This window comes from Nannospalax galili, unplaced genomic scaffold (assembly GCF_000622305.1).
Source record: "Nannospalax galili isolate Female #2095 unplaced genomic scaffold, S.galili_v1.0 scaffold76, whole genome shotgun sequence".
Lineage (NCBI taxonomy): Eukaryota > Metazoa > Chordata > Mammalia > Rodentia > Spalacidae > Nannospalax > Nannospalax galili.
This window is the reverse complement of record NW_008339767.1, coordinates 3,381,296-3,397,105: the sequence shown is the minus strand read 5'-3', so window position 1 is coordinate 3,397,105 and position 15,810 is coordinate 3,381,296. Positions and strand designations below refer to the sequence as shown.

Here is a 15,810-nt window from a genome sequence, read left to right as displayed (position 1 = left end):
GGAGGGAGGGAGGAGGTATGAGCTCTATGCTCCAAGGAGGAGGGTCACAAGAGGCCTGGAGGTTGAGATTGCTAGGAGTCATAGGCAGATAAGATATAAGACCAGCACACAGGCTGCTAGGCAGGCAGCTTCCTATAGGTACTCAGGTACACACCAGCACACATGGTTGCACATAGGTAGGCATAGATACACACGAAGACTGACATACAAGCTGCAGGGAGTAGGCACACAGGCCTACAGACAGTCACACATAGGCGGCTGATGAAGGCAAAGGCAAGACTATATTTGTACAGAATCACACAAAAGTGGCATTCTGCCAAAATAGTTACATAACAGAGTACAAAACTGTTTACTTTTGGGGCCTCTGGACATATGATGTCAGCCATTTGGTGCTGACTCTGTAGCCTGACCCCGTCCCATGTCCAGCATCTACCATGTTTTAGCTGACTAAATACCAGATATTCATATCAGCTCCATGTTGTCTAAACACAGACTGGCACTTATGGCTTTGTAACAGAAGGAAAGTCTTAAATTCACAACTTAAAAAAAATGTAGAAATTCTTATCTCTGATAAATTATCTACAGAAATTTTTGCAAAAGATTTCATTCCTGCTAAATTATTTTCATTTCAGTATATACATGTGGCAAGTAGATCTCACTTCTCCATAAACTGTAGCTTTTTTCTTTGCTACCAAAGGATCTTATTTCCAACATATGTTTGCCCCTATTTTATTCATATTCCAGTTAAGAGTTTACTTGTCTGTATATTTTCTGGAAGTTTTCTTTAAAACATCCCTGTGTTGATTTCAGGACCTAACACATATGGGTGGTATGCACAAATATGTGGTTGAGTTTCATTATGTGTCCAGGAACATTTCATAATTTTGAAATTACCTCCTGGTAAGAGGAAGAGACTCCAAATTTTGTCTCTTTCTATTCCTCTACTAAAATGTCTCTTGATTACTTTAATATCTTTATCTGAGGAGAGTTTGATGGGCTATTAAATTTGGGTAGAGCAAATATATATGATAAAATGTCATATCCTGTTTTTAATATAATTCTCTCATTTGCTTTTTAAAAAAAACAGGAACTTAGCTTGGAACAAAATTGCCATTATTCATCCCAATGCATTTTCTACTTTGCCATCTCTAATAAAGCTGTGAGTATTTCATTATTTGTTTATGGGATGTATTTCAGAAATTGGGGGCTTCATAGTTAATAAAAATATTGGTTTTGCTGAAGATGCTCACAATGCACAGTGTGCTGTGTTCTCCAAGCCTAGAGCTGCATCCCAGCCAGGGAGGAGCTGCATTGCTTCTCCAGGGCCACATGAGCCCCTAAGTGGATAATTCTAGATCTGAGTGATGTCTGTTTCTGGTTATTCAGGTGAACTTGTCCATTTTTGCTGAGTAATCAGGCAGAATGGAGTAAGATGACAAATTATTTCTAAATGGCTTCTGTTTTATTGTTCCCTACCACAACTGATAAAAACATCTTCCTGTTCTCTTTTTCCCATCCCCTCTCCATCTCCCTCTCTCTTATCTAGTAGAGAAACAAGAAATTCATCAAACAGAAGTAAGGCAGTGGAAGGGAATAACACTGCCCCCCAAAAAAAACTTTTTACCTGTCATTCCTATCACTTTTCAAATAAATGTACTATTTCCACATGATTTTAGATGTCCCTACTTGACAGAATAAAACTAACCCAAGTGGTGTGGTGGTGCACGCCTTTAATCCCAGCACTTGGGAGGCAGAGGCAGGTCGATCTTTGTGAGTTCAAGGCCAGCCTGGTCTACATAGTGCATTCCAGGACAGCTGGGGCTACAGGGAGACCCTGTCTCAAAAACAGCAGAAAAAAAAATTTTTTTAAAGACATTTAAAACTTTTCTCCTTGCTGTTCTGATTGTAAATAGAAAAGCTATCAAAAACTAATACCAAAATGGCTAGTTTTGCCATTAAGAGTAAGGACTCTGCTTAGAAGTTTTTATTGGACAGTTTAATCATCTTTAGGGTGCTTTTTAAACATAAACATGTTATGCTAACACAGACTCCTAAAAGCCAATTGTCATTTGATGTTTTGCAGGGACCTATCGTCCAACCTCCTGTCGTCTTTCCCTATAACTGGGTTACATGGTTTAACTCACTTAAAATTAACAGGAAATCATGCCTTACAGAGCTTGATATCATCTGAAAACTTTCCAGAGCTCAAGTGAGTTTGTCATTAAAACTAATAAGATACATTTGTGGTCATGTGGAATAATAGACATGTTATAGCGGTTTTCTAAATTTACGAGGTCATGAGACCCTTTTGAATTGCATTCCATGCCCTGAAGTCCCCCACCCCTGGAACATTGTTAGGACAATCCCTGAAGTGGGAGACTGTGTCTTCCTGAGCACATTTCCTTTCTCGCTCAAAGATACCTCCTAGAATCACATAGTTCATGGAAAGAGTTTGAAAATCATTGATCCATGGGGTATAAACTAGGCCATGTAATTAAATGACATTATAACATTACTGCACTCCTGTTCACAATTTTTAATTCATCTAGCTTGCATGTGTTGTAATAAAAATGTACTAAATTAGTATTTGTTTGAGGGAGTAGTGCTCTTTAAAACCTGTTATGCTTATTAACAATAAATATTAACAATAAAGAAGTATCTTAAAGGATATAAATATATGTATATCTTAAACCACAATGCATTCTACATACTTTTAAAACTATGAAAGTAATATAACCTACAGCCTCAAAAGACAGTACAGAAAAGAGAAAAATATCTTTTCAAACATTTTTACACTGCTTCTTCTAGGCTTTGCTTCATATCATTTACATTATCAGAATCAAAGTAAACATAAAAATTGATGGCATGTTTTAGTAGCTTAACATTTTATCATAATATTACCATAATTATCCTACAATTCATCTTTAAATAATTTTTATGGAAATTTTCCATCATTTAAATCCTAGTGCTCAGCTTTCACACTTATAGACATCTCATGGTAATAATGTTAATAACTGCTGTTATAAGTAGTGCTATAATGAACATCTTTATGCAAATAGCTTGAACTCCCCAGGTAGGATAATTAGATGAAAAAAGACAAGCTCTATATTTAATGACGCATCTCTTTAAGTGTGTGGTTTTTGTTTTTCTCTCTTTAAAGGGTTATTGAAATGCCTTATGCTTACCAGTGTTGTACATTTGGGGGGTGTGAGAATGTCTATAAAATTTCAAATCAATGGAATAAAGATAACAGCAGTGTGGATGACCTTAATAAGAAAGATGCTGGGATATTTCAAGTTCAAGGTAAGAACTACTATACCATGATTTGGAAATTGTGACAGAAAGCGTCTTGAAAATCATCCAATAGATCATCTGAAGTCCAAGAGTCCCTGTGTAATCCACCTCAACAAGTGGGGAATCAGTATCATGTTGCAAAGACTCACAAAGAAAGATTTAGGATTGTTACCTATTCTGTTGGTGAATTCTTAGCATTTTTATTTATAATTAGATCATCCTTAGCATACATGGTCTGCAAAGGTGATTACTGATATCAATATTTCCATACATTTTTAAGAGAATCCCATCCTTGTGTATACTTTTTTCAGAAATCCTTCTGAACTCCTTTCCCTGGAAAAGAAAAATTCATGCTTATTTTTCTGGTCTGGAGAGAGTGGAGGATGTGTAGAGATTTTAAATACCTCCATATTCCAGCAAAAGGGCCTAAGAATTCAGCTTCTCAACCAACTAATTCTCAATAAATCATTCTCTTTTAGATCCCCACAGGGGTATCTGTCAGGAAGGTGAAATGAGATCATGTCTGTAAGGCCTTTGGCTTTTCTTGAAGTAAGACATTACTTAAACAGACAGCAATGCATCTCCACCACACCTGTGGTAATGAAGAGGCGCCTTGGGCAGCACCCCCTCCTTTCCCTGCCAAGACTGCGAGTTTGCACAAGGTCTAACAGAATGGCTTCTGTTCTTTGGTCCTTAATGATTTGTTGATTCCAAAGAAAGTATGATTCAGCCTGTCTGCAGGTTGCCTTAACCTTTCCTCATGCATTTCTCTTTTTTTTTTTTTTTTTTTTTTTGAGACAGGGTCTCCCTGTAGCCCCAGCTGGCCTGGAACTCACTATGTAGACCAGGCTGGCCTTGAACTCACAGAGATCCGCCTGCCTCTGTCTCTGCCTCTGAGATTAAAGGCATGCGCCACCATCCTGGTTTCCTCACGCACTTCGATTTAAGGAGTCAGTATTCTTGGTTGTTTGTTTCAGGCCTTAGCACTTATCTTTCTCTTGTTCTTTAGTTTTTATTCTCAACAACTCTAAATTCTTCTGTATTTATTTACTATAAATTAAATTTAAAAAACAGTCCGTTATGTTCAGATATGGCATCAACCCCTGGAATTACATAATAGAGCTAAGATCCTTCATGGAATTAATTATTTATTTTCATTTTCTTTCTTTCTCTTTCTTTCTTTCTTTCTTTCTTTCTTTCTTTCTTTTTGTGCATGTGGCCCCAGGCTGGGCACAGCCCCACCCCCCACCCCACCCCCACCCCTGAGAAGGGATAGAATTTATTTTCAAAACCAGTAATTCTCAACTCTGAGCCACATATTAGAGTAACACCAAGGCTCCTAAAATATACTGATGTCGGGGCTGGGGAGATGCTCAGTGGGTGCTTGGTACACAAGCATGAGGATCTGAATGTGGACCCCCCAATACCCATGTTAAAAATAAAGCCAGCTTGTACCTGTAATTCTAGCACTGCAGGACATGGACAGGTAGATCCCCAGAGCTAGATGGTCAGCCTCACAGATCCCCAGAGCTCTCTGGTGAGCTTTGAGCATGCTAAACAAATATTCTACCACTGACCTGTATCCCCAGTCCTTAGAGAATTAAATAAAACGGTTCCTGTACTGGATTTAGATCTGTGCAGTTTAGGGCCATCACAAGCTCTAGGGAAAAACAGGATCAAAGAGCTTGGGTATTCTAACCTCAAATATAGACTTTCTCCCTTACTATCACCTATGCCAGACATTGCCATGGTAGGTTGAGTAGAACATGGACAATGAACTTTTTTAACTGACCTGCAAGAAAGCCTTGCCTTCACTTCTCTTCTTGACAATTCATGTCTTGAGGGCAGCCCTAGTGTCTCTTCATGGGTTCCCTTGAATAGAAAGACAAAACTAATCATTCCAGAGTTCTCATTCCTGCAGATGAGCGTGACCTTGAAGATTTCCTGCTTGACTTTGAGGAAGACCTGAAAGCCTTTCATTCAGTGCAGTGTTCACCTTCTCCAGGTGAGAAAGACATCAAAACTGCCTTGACAGTAAGGGCTACTGTGGACTCAGAGGCTGGTATAGCACTGTGGTTGCACGAGCAAAATGTATGCCATCCTTTGGCTCATCAGTGTCCCTGCCAATGGGAGCTTATAAAATACAAATAAGCATTCATTCCCTGGAGTTGTTCTCCACTCACAAAGGAAACTTCTGTGGAGAACTGTTGATTCAGTTTAATACAAACTAAAGAGTAAGCACATAATTAAAGGTTTATATGATTTAAAAACAACATTGCTATTTACCATGGAATAGTATGATGCAGTCTTACTTTGCTTGTAATATATATATATTTCTTTTTTAGTCTTTTTGAAACAGTGTCTCCCTGTAGCCCCAGCTGTCCTGGAACTCACTATGTAGACCAAGCTGGCCTTGAACTCACAGAGATCCACCTGCCTCTGCCTCCCAAGTGTTGAGATTAAAGGCATGTGCCACCACGCCCAGCCCGTAATCACTATATTTTGCAGATGATTTAGTTCTCTACAGATAACTATTTAGAAGCTGGGGATGTAGCTCAGGCATAAAGTACTTGCTTAGCACACTGAAGACTCTGGCCTCTATACCCAGCACCACACACACACACACACACACAAATGTTTTAAGGTGAAAAGTAAATATTTTGTGAAAGCAAATAATAGTTCATACATAAGAGTAAAAAATATTCATTAAATTGTCCCATTCGTAGAAATAAGATGGGAAATGGGGGGGTGATAAATATTTCATTTTCAATAAATAAGTATTCCTTGCTCCCTGGCACCAAATGTCAATCAGAACTGAGGTAAGATTCCATGAAATGTGTATTCCTACTACCCATGCTTCATGTCTAATGGACTATGGAGCCCATTGGGGCATTCTGAAGATCTTAAAGAAGTCCAAGAGAGCTGGCTTTTCACTTGGTCCCAACACTGCTGTATCTTAGAACTGAAGTTCCCCATTTTCATTTCCCTATATATATTCCTGGGACCACAAGAAACTGTGCACCAGTGGGTCAGTGCTACAGAAACTCCAAGGTAGTCCTCACACTGGTTTGAGAAAGTGGAGCAAGCCACGTGGGTACTGTGGGTTACAATGACTTGAGTGACACTGTCTCGACAAATTGGCAAAAGCTGTCAACCCTATTTGACAGTCTTTCTCTTCCTTCCCGGTTCAGGTCCCTTCAAGCCCTGTGAGCACCTATTTGGTAGCTGGTTGCTCAGAATCGGAGTGTGGACCATAGCAGTTTTGGCACTTTCTTGTAATGCCTTGGTGATTTCAACGGTATTCAGAAGCCCTCTGTACATTTCTTCCATAAAACTATTAATTGGGGTAATTGCGGTGGTGAATATGCTCACAGGGGTCTCCAGTGCGGTGCTGGCTGCTGTGGACACATTCACTTTTGGCAGCTTTGCACAACATGGTGCATGGTGGGAAAATGGGATTGGTTGTCAAATCATTGGTTTCTTGTCCATTTTTGCTTCGGAATCATCTGTTTTCATGCTCACTCTGGCAGCCCTGGAGCGTGGGATTTCTGTCAAGTGTTCTTCAAAGTTTGAAATGAAAACTCCCTTTTCTAGCCTGAAAGTGATCGTTTTGCTCTGTGTCCTGTTGGCCCTGACCATTGCCACAGTCCCTTTGTTGGGTGGCAGTGAGTACAATGCCTCCCCACTCTGCCTACCCCTACCCTTTGGGGAGCCCAGCACGCCAGGTTACATGGTGGCTCTCGTCTTGCTCAACTCCCTTTGCTTCCTCATAATGACTGTTGCCTACACCAAGCTCTACTGCAATTTGGAGAAGGGAGACCTGGAGAATATTTGGGACTGTTCTATGGTGAAACACATCGCCCTATTGCTCTTCACCAACTGTATCCTTTACTGCCCTGTGGCTTTCTTATCCTTTTCCTCTTTGCTAAACCTCACATTTATCAGTCCTGAAGTAATTAAGTTTATACTTCTAGTGATTGTCCCACTTCCCGCATGTCTCAATCCCCTTCTCTACATCCTCTTCAATCCTCACTTTAAGGAGGATCTGGACAGCCTAGGAAAGCAAACCCATTTCTGGACAAGATCAAAACACCCAAGTCTGCTATCTATTAACTCTGATGATGTCGAGAAACAGTCTTGTGACTCAACCCAGGCCTTGGTAGCCTTTACCCATGCCAGCATAGCCTATGACCTGCCTTCCAATTCTGGGTCATCACCAGCTTATCCAATGACCGAAAGCTGTCACCTTTCTTCGGTAGACTTTGTCCCATGTCTTTAGTTAATATGTGAGAGGAAAAGTTTTCAAAAGTTGGACACCTGAAAATGTGAGATTGAAGACATCAGAGCAACAGCTAAGAAGAGCTGAGCTGAAATCTACTTTAAAACCCAATAAACATCTCTAAGTCAATGTGGAAAAGGCTGGTGATACCTACTGATACTTGAGAGTGACATATACGTCTAAAAGCTGCTTGTATGATTTGTTCAGCCAGAAGTAAATCTGCCAAGTTACTTAGGCGAGCCCAGGTCAAAAAAGCAAATTGAAATGTTTTTTAAAAATAAATTTGGTTTTAGTTACATTCTCTTTAAACTCACCAACATAATCTAACTCGTGTTGGGAGAATTCGTTTGATGACAAAATGGGAGTAGTTAAATCTCCAAGTTCCTCAAAAGATGATTAGAAGTATAAGGAAAAATAAAAAATTTAATAGGATACATTACCCATAGGCCTTCATTTTAATGGCCCCATGGAGATATTTTCATCTTCTTTTTTCTTTTGTCAAAAGAGTCTGTCCAAGTCACCAATTTCTTGGATAGATAATGTAAGACATTGTTAACTCACTCATACATAATTTTAGGAGCTACTGGGTTTTATAAATAAGCATTCAATGCTTCCACCCTCAATGGAATAAAACTAGCTACAGATATTTTGAAAGGAAAATTCACAAAAATTCTTAAATTGTTGTTAAGGCAATCATATACAGGTGAAATTTGTCTTATCTAATTCATTTCTAAATTCCTGGTATCCAAAGCTCAGAAAGTTCATTGCCGGCAATGGACCTACCTAGAAAAGATAGGAAGCACTTGTGGGATTTTGTTTCCAAGTGGGTGCACAGTTTTTGCAAGAGATTTTATCATTGACTTAAATGGTTATGCGTCTTAAGATAATCAAATGCAAACGCAGCATAAGTCCACTATGCAATGTCACACAGCTCTCTCTAATAACTCTAGCAGCAATGTCTGGCAATACTTGGGACTCAACAGAAGCTGGGTAAAGTGTTATTCTGTCTATTTAGCTTGGTTTTAGCTATGTCCTTTTTGGAGCAAGCACTTAATATGAGAAACATTATTTCTTTGCTTATTCATATTACCACAGGTGTTAAATATTTTAAGACACAAACTATTAAATATTAAAAGTCAAAGGGTTAATTCATATCTTCTGTGATCCTACATTAGCTTCATTGCACCCAAACCAAAAGACTGTTAAGGTAGATTTATTTTTATATAAGCATGTTTTATTTTGATCAGATGTTTTAACTTGGAATTTTTAAAAATACATTTATGAGATGTTTTATAAGATATGTACATATAGAACTGTATTTATTACTACAGTAAAGATTCAGTGACATTAAAGAACATGATAATAAACCATGTACAGTGACATATTCTTCTTATATATTGTTTCTCTGTCCATTTTCTTTAACTCCATTAGTTGTAAATAATATATGTATATATATAGTACTTGTAAATAGATTCCAAATTTGCTTTTCTATTGGGCATAAAATAAATTTGTAATAAAATGTGTAACTGCAAAACAAAATGTTTTCAAGTCTATTTATTGAGATGACAAATACATGATTTCCTAATGTTTTAAATTTTAAATGTGTATTTTATATGTATCTGTGCTCTAATTTTTCAAATATATTGGATTCATCTTAAATAAATTTTTCATAATAAATCAAAATATCTTTATAAAATTCTGGATTATTTTTAGCTTTGATTAATAAGTCATTTTGTCATGGCTTTGGCATAATTTGTTGTCTTCAACGACAATTTGGATTTTATACCCATAGTTATACTGGTCCCAAACAATTTTTGCACTGTAAGAACACTGTATACCCAATTAGAAAGAAATCCAGGAATAACAAATCAACCTCTTATATCAAGAAAGTACATCATTCTTAGTCCCTCCAATCATACGAAATCTATAACAAACTGTTATGAATGACATCGTAATAGGAAAATATATCAGGTGGATGTTACTGCACATCATTCTGCTGTCAAATGTTTCGAAAAGAAACAAAAAATATCCTTTCATTGAGTTTTGGTTTAAAAAAAATAGTAAAGCTGGAGAGATGGTTCAGCGGTTAAGAGTGCTGATTTCTCTTGCAGAGGACCTGGGTTTGATTCCCAGCACCCACATGGCAGCTAACAACCATCCATAAGTCCAGTTCCAGGGGATCCGATGCCCCCCTCTGATCTCTGCAGGCATTACACAATAGGGTGCACCTACCTACATGCAAGCAATGCACTTATACACATTAAATAAAATATTTTTTAAAGAAGTAGTAAAGTCAGGGATCCTTTTTTTAATTTAGAACTAGAAAAGCTCTAACATCTGACAAAATAACAATATCCTGCTTCTCTTGTTAACTGGTACTTAAAGTTAGCTCAAGGGCCCACGACCTATCCTGAGAGTAAGTCCTGTGCAGGGCTTGCTGTGACCATGCCAGTTCCCTGCAAGATCCCACATTTGGAATTGTTACTCTGTAGTTTAACTCTGAAGATAAGGAGATCATCTCCCTTCAGGTCACTAAGCACTGACCATTTTTCCTGTCAAGCCACAGAAGCCCTGAAGTACAATTCAATCATGGCAGCTTTCCCTTGCAGGTGAAATGATCCAGTCAATATTCTCCTTATAAATATTTCTAATGATGCTGAACTCAGATTCTACACTGACTCACTCACTCATTTCAAACACAAGTTCCAGCTGCTACCTAAGAGATAAGTTGATAAAACTTTAGGCTCTCTGGACACAGAAACAAGTTTAAAAACAAAAAAAAAAATGTGTTGACTAGAGATGTACCCCAGAGCCAGTACACGTCATTGTGGACTTGACTTTCTGCATTTTAAGGATAGTGAGAACATGCTGCTCAGTGAAACAGCCCTGTTCCAAATGGTGTAGGACAGGAAAACAATCCCCAACCAAACAGTAACCAAAAAAGTGGAGTCTCCCACCTAAAGGAAAAAAATATTAAAGAAATATTTGAGATTTTTGAATGATTGAAAATCACTGAATGCTCTCTTAAGACCAGCTCATAGCAGGCCAGATATAGAGCTGAACTCAAAAGCTAGCTCTATTATTCTGTATGCCCAGAGGCTAAATATTTAACTTTTCCCAGCCTCAACTTTCTCCACAATAAAATGCAAATGACATCATCAACCTCATTGGTTTGGGAGTATTACTAACTCAGTGTAGTTACATTTTTATCATAGTATCTGAAAGTAGCAAATATTTAACAAGTGGTTGCTGTCCACCCTCCTACACACACATACCTCTCCAGAATCCTATAGAATGAGCAAAGCAAGCCTTAAAAGTTGGAAAGTGAAGAAAATGAGTCAGAGGAGCCAGATGTAGTGTGGCCACCTATATAATCGTTGGGAAGTTGAAGCAGTAGGATCATGAGTTCTAGGGCAGCCTGGGCTACACAGTAATTTGAGGCAAGTCTAGATTATACAGCAAAACCCTGTCTAAGAAGGAGCAGAAGGGGAGAAAGGCGGGCTGAGAGGAGGGAGAGAAGGGAAAGGGAAATGCCAAGGTCAAAGATGAAGAACTAGAAATGAAACATAGGCTCTATTATTTCTGAAAAAAAAAAACATAGCATAAACCAACTTACTCATTTGGAGAACAAGAAGCAATTGGAGAACAAGAAGCAATTGGTGAACAACTCAAGGAGCCCAAGTTAAGGTTACCTATGAGATATTCAATCATCTGGTGTCAAGGATACCAAATAAATCTATTATATTGAGAAATTAGATCAAGTAACAGGTTAACAAGCCAATTCCCAACATTCTAGATAAATCCTTACGTTAGTGGCTCAGAAGGATGTCAGATTCAGGAGATCGCTGGGGAAGGCAATGAGACTTTGAATCCATGTTCTGAAAACAGAGGGCACCGTTCTGAGTCCTGAGTGGTGGGCAGGGTGGTTAAGGGTAAATATTTATAATCAAAACCTACGTTAGGGACCTACCGTAGAGTTCAAGGGAAGTCCCATAATATCCCAACCTTTGATTCAAGCTCCTGATGAACATATTATCAACTCTTCTATGACAGGAAATGACAGAATTTGAATTTTGTTCTTTTTGCTTATGTCCCTCTCCAATAATGAGAAGGACAGATAAAAGTCAACTAGCCTGAGTCATAACTGAAAAGTCACAGAAATGACAGAAACCAGGGTAACAGAAAAGTCAAGAGGCTACAAAATACATTTGCTCCTCAGCTATTTAAAGTCCCTATCTCTTGCCACTTTCTGCCTGACTTTATGCTTTCTTTAATTTTTAAGTGTTTTAGTTGTTGGTTTTTTTTTTTTTTTTTTTTTTTATTAGTATATGTGTGTACCCAGAGCTTGCTATAGTTCACAGGTAGAGGTCAGAAAACAACTTCCAGGAGTTGGTTCTCTCCTTCCACCTTGTTAAAGGAGGGTCTTTTGTTTATGCTGTACTTAAAGCTGCTTCTGTTAGGCTATTTTTTTTTAAATCATAGCAACAGAAAGGAAACCAAAATAGGTTTAGTGCTCTTACAAGAGGGACCACAAAGAGTTTCCTTTCTCCTTCTGCCATGTGAGTCTTCATCAAGGAGATGGTGTAACTGAACAAAGAAGCAAGCCTTCACAGGATGTCAAATCTGCAGATCTGAAGTTGATTTTCAACTTCCAGCCTCCAGAACTGTGAGGAATAAATTTCTGTTTTTTTTTCTAGCTTCCTAGCCAATGTTATATTTTACTAAGCCAAAAACTCTAAGACAAATTTTTATTTTTCTTACTAAGAGAGGCAGATTGGGAGTGCTATCTAGCCCTATTACCATATTTGCAAACACTTCCAGGCACAGGCCCTATTAAACACCCTGTGCTCTTGCCAGCCAGCGCTATCGATATTTTCCCCAAAGTTTCCAATTAAGACACTAAGAAGCATTCACTCATACCATGATGGCAAAGGCTTGAACTGAAAATAATCAAATTGAATGTTGGCTGTCATTCTCAATGCAAGAACTGAAATGATACCTACTTAAGTCATGGGAAGGAGGAAAAAAATTCACTATGCTAAGAGAAACAAAAAACTGAAGTTGCAAGAAAAAAGCACAGGGGAGTTGAGGACGGAGGCGCACACTTGTAAGCTCAGCATTGGGAGGCTGAGGCAGGTGGATTGTTGTGAATGAAAGACCAGCCTGAGCTTCAGAGTGAGATCCTGTCTCAGGTAAACTAAATCAATCGACAACGAGAGAGAGAGAGAGAGAGAGAGAGAGAGAGAGAGAGAGAGAGAGTCAAAAGATATTATGAATGATAGAGTTTCTAAAAGTTCCATTCCCTGGATTGTTGTCACACTTTTGGTCCTGCTTGATGGCTGAGAATTTTCCTTTCGAGAGACTTCTTTATAGAAATCAAGCTGGTACTGACTTCAAAGCTTCATTTCTACTACTGGCTAGTTGTCACAATGCTGAAGGTGCTATGCATGCTATTAGAAGAGAAAATTATCCATCAACCTTACCCAGCTATGAATTCTGCAAGCTAAACATAACTGGCCTGGCAAGATAGGCCCACTGGAGTAATAGTGGTATGAATTTTATGGTAATAATCAATCTTTCTAATTGGATTTAAAGTCTGCTTCATAAGATGGAGTCCATACCTAACACTGGTATCAGGCCTAGGAACATGTGGCTAGACAGGTCATAGGCCATAGGGGAGAGTCTAATACTATTATTCTGCTAAACAGATACAGTATTAAACTGACTCCTAATGACATACCCATAGATTAACACATCTCTCAACTCTCACCAGCGAAGCTCCCTTAAGAGCAGATGGTGATTAACACAGAAACCTGCAACTGGCCAACACACTGAGAGTAAGAGGCTATAGAGTGTTTATCCCTGAAACTTGAGAAACTTTTTGTTGTGAGTGCCTCTCATAAATTATCCTTTATCAATAAAAATGTCAACCACTGCCATCCAAAATGCTTTTAGAAAAAACTTTGTTGTCTTTCCTATATGTCTGGATAAGGTCATCTAAGCCTCTGTCCTCCAGCTGAGGCAAAGTTTCCATCAGCAAGGATTAAATATAGCACTGAAACTCTGATCCCTGTTCCCAAGTCATCATTCTCTCCCCAATTTGCAATGGTCAGTTACCCTATTGGACAGCTTCCAAAACAACACAGACATTTGCATAAACTTGATACAATTACATAGAGATGGGATTTTTCAAATTACACTATTTCCTGGGGGACATGGGGTACATGCCAGAGAGCTTATATAGAAGTTAGAGGACAATTTGCAGGTGTCAGTTCTCTCCTTCCCTGCAGGGGTCCCCAGGATGGAACTCTGATCAGAAGGCTTGGCAACAAGTGCCTTTACCCACTGAACCATCTTGCCAAGTCCAGATGGAAAAATTTAAACCTAAAACCCTTTTTTGGGGGGTGGAGGGGTTGATACAGGATCTTCCTGTAGCCCCAGCTAGCCTGTAACTTGACCAGGTTGGCCTCAAATAGAAGTCTGCCTATCTCCGCCTCCTGAGTGCCAGGGATTAAAGGTGTGCAGCATCATCACACCTGACCCTTCTTTCCTGAGCTGGGCATGATGGTGTATGCCTTGAATCCCAGCACCCAGGAGGCAGAGGCAAGTGTATCTCTGTGAGTTCAAGGCCAGCCTGGTCTACGTAGCGAGCTCCAGGCCAGTTGGGGCTACAGGGAGACTTTGTCTCAAAAAGACCAAAAAAACACAAAAAACAAAAAACAAACAAACAAACAAACAAAAAACATCCTTTCTGTTATATTTGGACAAAGAGATATAAGAATAAGTACAAGATCTCTGAGGCCAAATGGTCCGTGGCTTATGTGCTAGCCAGACGATTGTGGGCATGCTGCTGCTTTTCTGCATGTGTGTCTGTGTACCTATGTTCAAGTGTGTGTGCATGTAGAGGCCAGAGGATAACCTAGGGTGTTCTCCCTCAGGCACTAGTCACCTTTTTTTGAGACTGGGTCTTTCTGGTCTGGAACTTGCCATAAGTTAGACTGGCTGGTCAGTGAGCCCCAGAGACTTGCCTGCCTCCACCTCCCTAGTGTTGGGATCCCAAGTGTGGGCCATCATGCCCAGCTTTTTTCTGTGTGGGTTCTGGGGATTAAACTCAGGTCCTAGAGCTTGCAAGGCAAACACTTTACAGACTAAGCTATCACCTCAGCCTCAGTATTGCTTTCTCTTAATGGCAATTTCCTCATCAACAAAAGGGGAATAATAATGCTATTTATCTTACAGTTTACTTCCTCCTTACTGAGGGACTATCAATATGCAAGGTGTCTAGTGTTTAATGCTCAATATGTACCCATTGTCAGAAATTTGGGATGTGCCATTCAGGATTTCTTTTCATGTCTTCTCTTTGAACCTACTAAAACCAAGACAAACAGTAAGAAAAGTGGATGTAAAACATTACTGTTTTATTGATAAAAAGTTTGCAGGAGTTTCATCTATGGGCACATTAACTTTCTTCATACTTAATGTAGCTGGGCATGGTGGTGCACGCCTTTAATCCCAGCACTTGGGAGGCAGAGGCAGGCAGATCTCTGTAAGTTCAAGGCCAGCCTGGTTTACATAGTGAGTTCCAGGACAGCTGGGGCTATAGGGAGACCCTGTCTCAAAAAGACCAAAAAAAAAAATTAATTTAAGGATTAGGCTCTTGTCCATAGAGAAAAGAAAATATTGGGCCATCATAAACTCTCTCTCTCTCTCTCTCTCTCTCTTCCTTTTTCTTCCTCTCTACACACACACACACACACACACACACAGTATGTTTCCATAAAATAACAGAATGAAAAAACAAGAGTTAAATCTGACCTTCTTGGGGACAGTGAGAAGGAAGAAGAGATTGGGTGCTTCTAAATTTGAATTGGCTTATCACTTATCATCTGCTGTGTTTGGATATGATTGGCCTCCAAATGAGTCATGTTTTGGAAACTTGGCACCCAGTGTAAGAGACCAACAGTGTTAAGAAGTCATAGACCCTTTATGAGGCAAGGACTTCTGGAAAGTGGTTAGGTAGCTGATGATGCCTACCACAGATTGGATTTTGTAGTTCTCAAGGGAACCAGATTCATTCCTACAAGAGCAAGTTACTATAAAAAGGGCAAGCTGGGCTGGAGAGATGGCTCAGCAGTTAAGAGCACTTAGTTCAGCTCCCAGTACTCACATGGTGGCGAACAACTGTCCATAATTCCAGTTCCAGGGGTTTGGATGCCCTCTTCTGACCTCTGTGGGTA

The 15,810-nt window shown here is 39.3% G+C and overlaps 1 protein-coding gene across 2 annotated transcripts in view; it reads left to right on the top strand.

Moving 5' to 3' along the window:
* The window catches only part of Lgr5 (leucine rich repeat containing G protein-coupled receptor 5), a 146,999-nt gene extending 137,935 nt beyond the window's left edge, over positions 1 to 9,064 (top strand). For both annotated transcript variants that reach the window (XM_017798552.1, XM_017798551.1), the window contains 5 exons: positions 1,088 to 1,159; positions 2,084 to 2,209; positions 3,161 to 3,303; positions 5,216 to 5,299; positions 6,486 to 9,064. In XM_017798552.1, the coding sequence (XP_017654041.1) occupies positions 1,088 to 1,159; positions 2,084 to 2,209; positions 3,161 to 3,303; positions 5,216 to 5,299; positions 6,486 to 7,573 (1,513 nt within the window). In that variant the 3' untranslated portion in view covers positions 7,574 to 9,064. The remainder of the gene's footprint in view (positions 1 to 1,087; positions 1,160 to 2,083; positions 2,210 to 3,160; positions 3,304 to 5,215; positions 5,300 to 6,485) is intronic.
* The last annotated feature ends 6,746 nt before the right edge of the window (positions 9,065 to 15,810 follow it).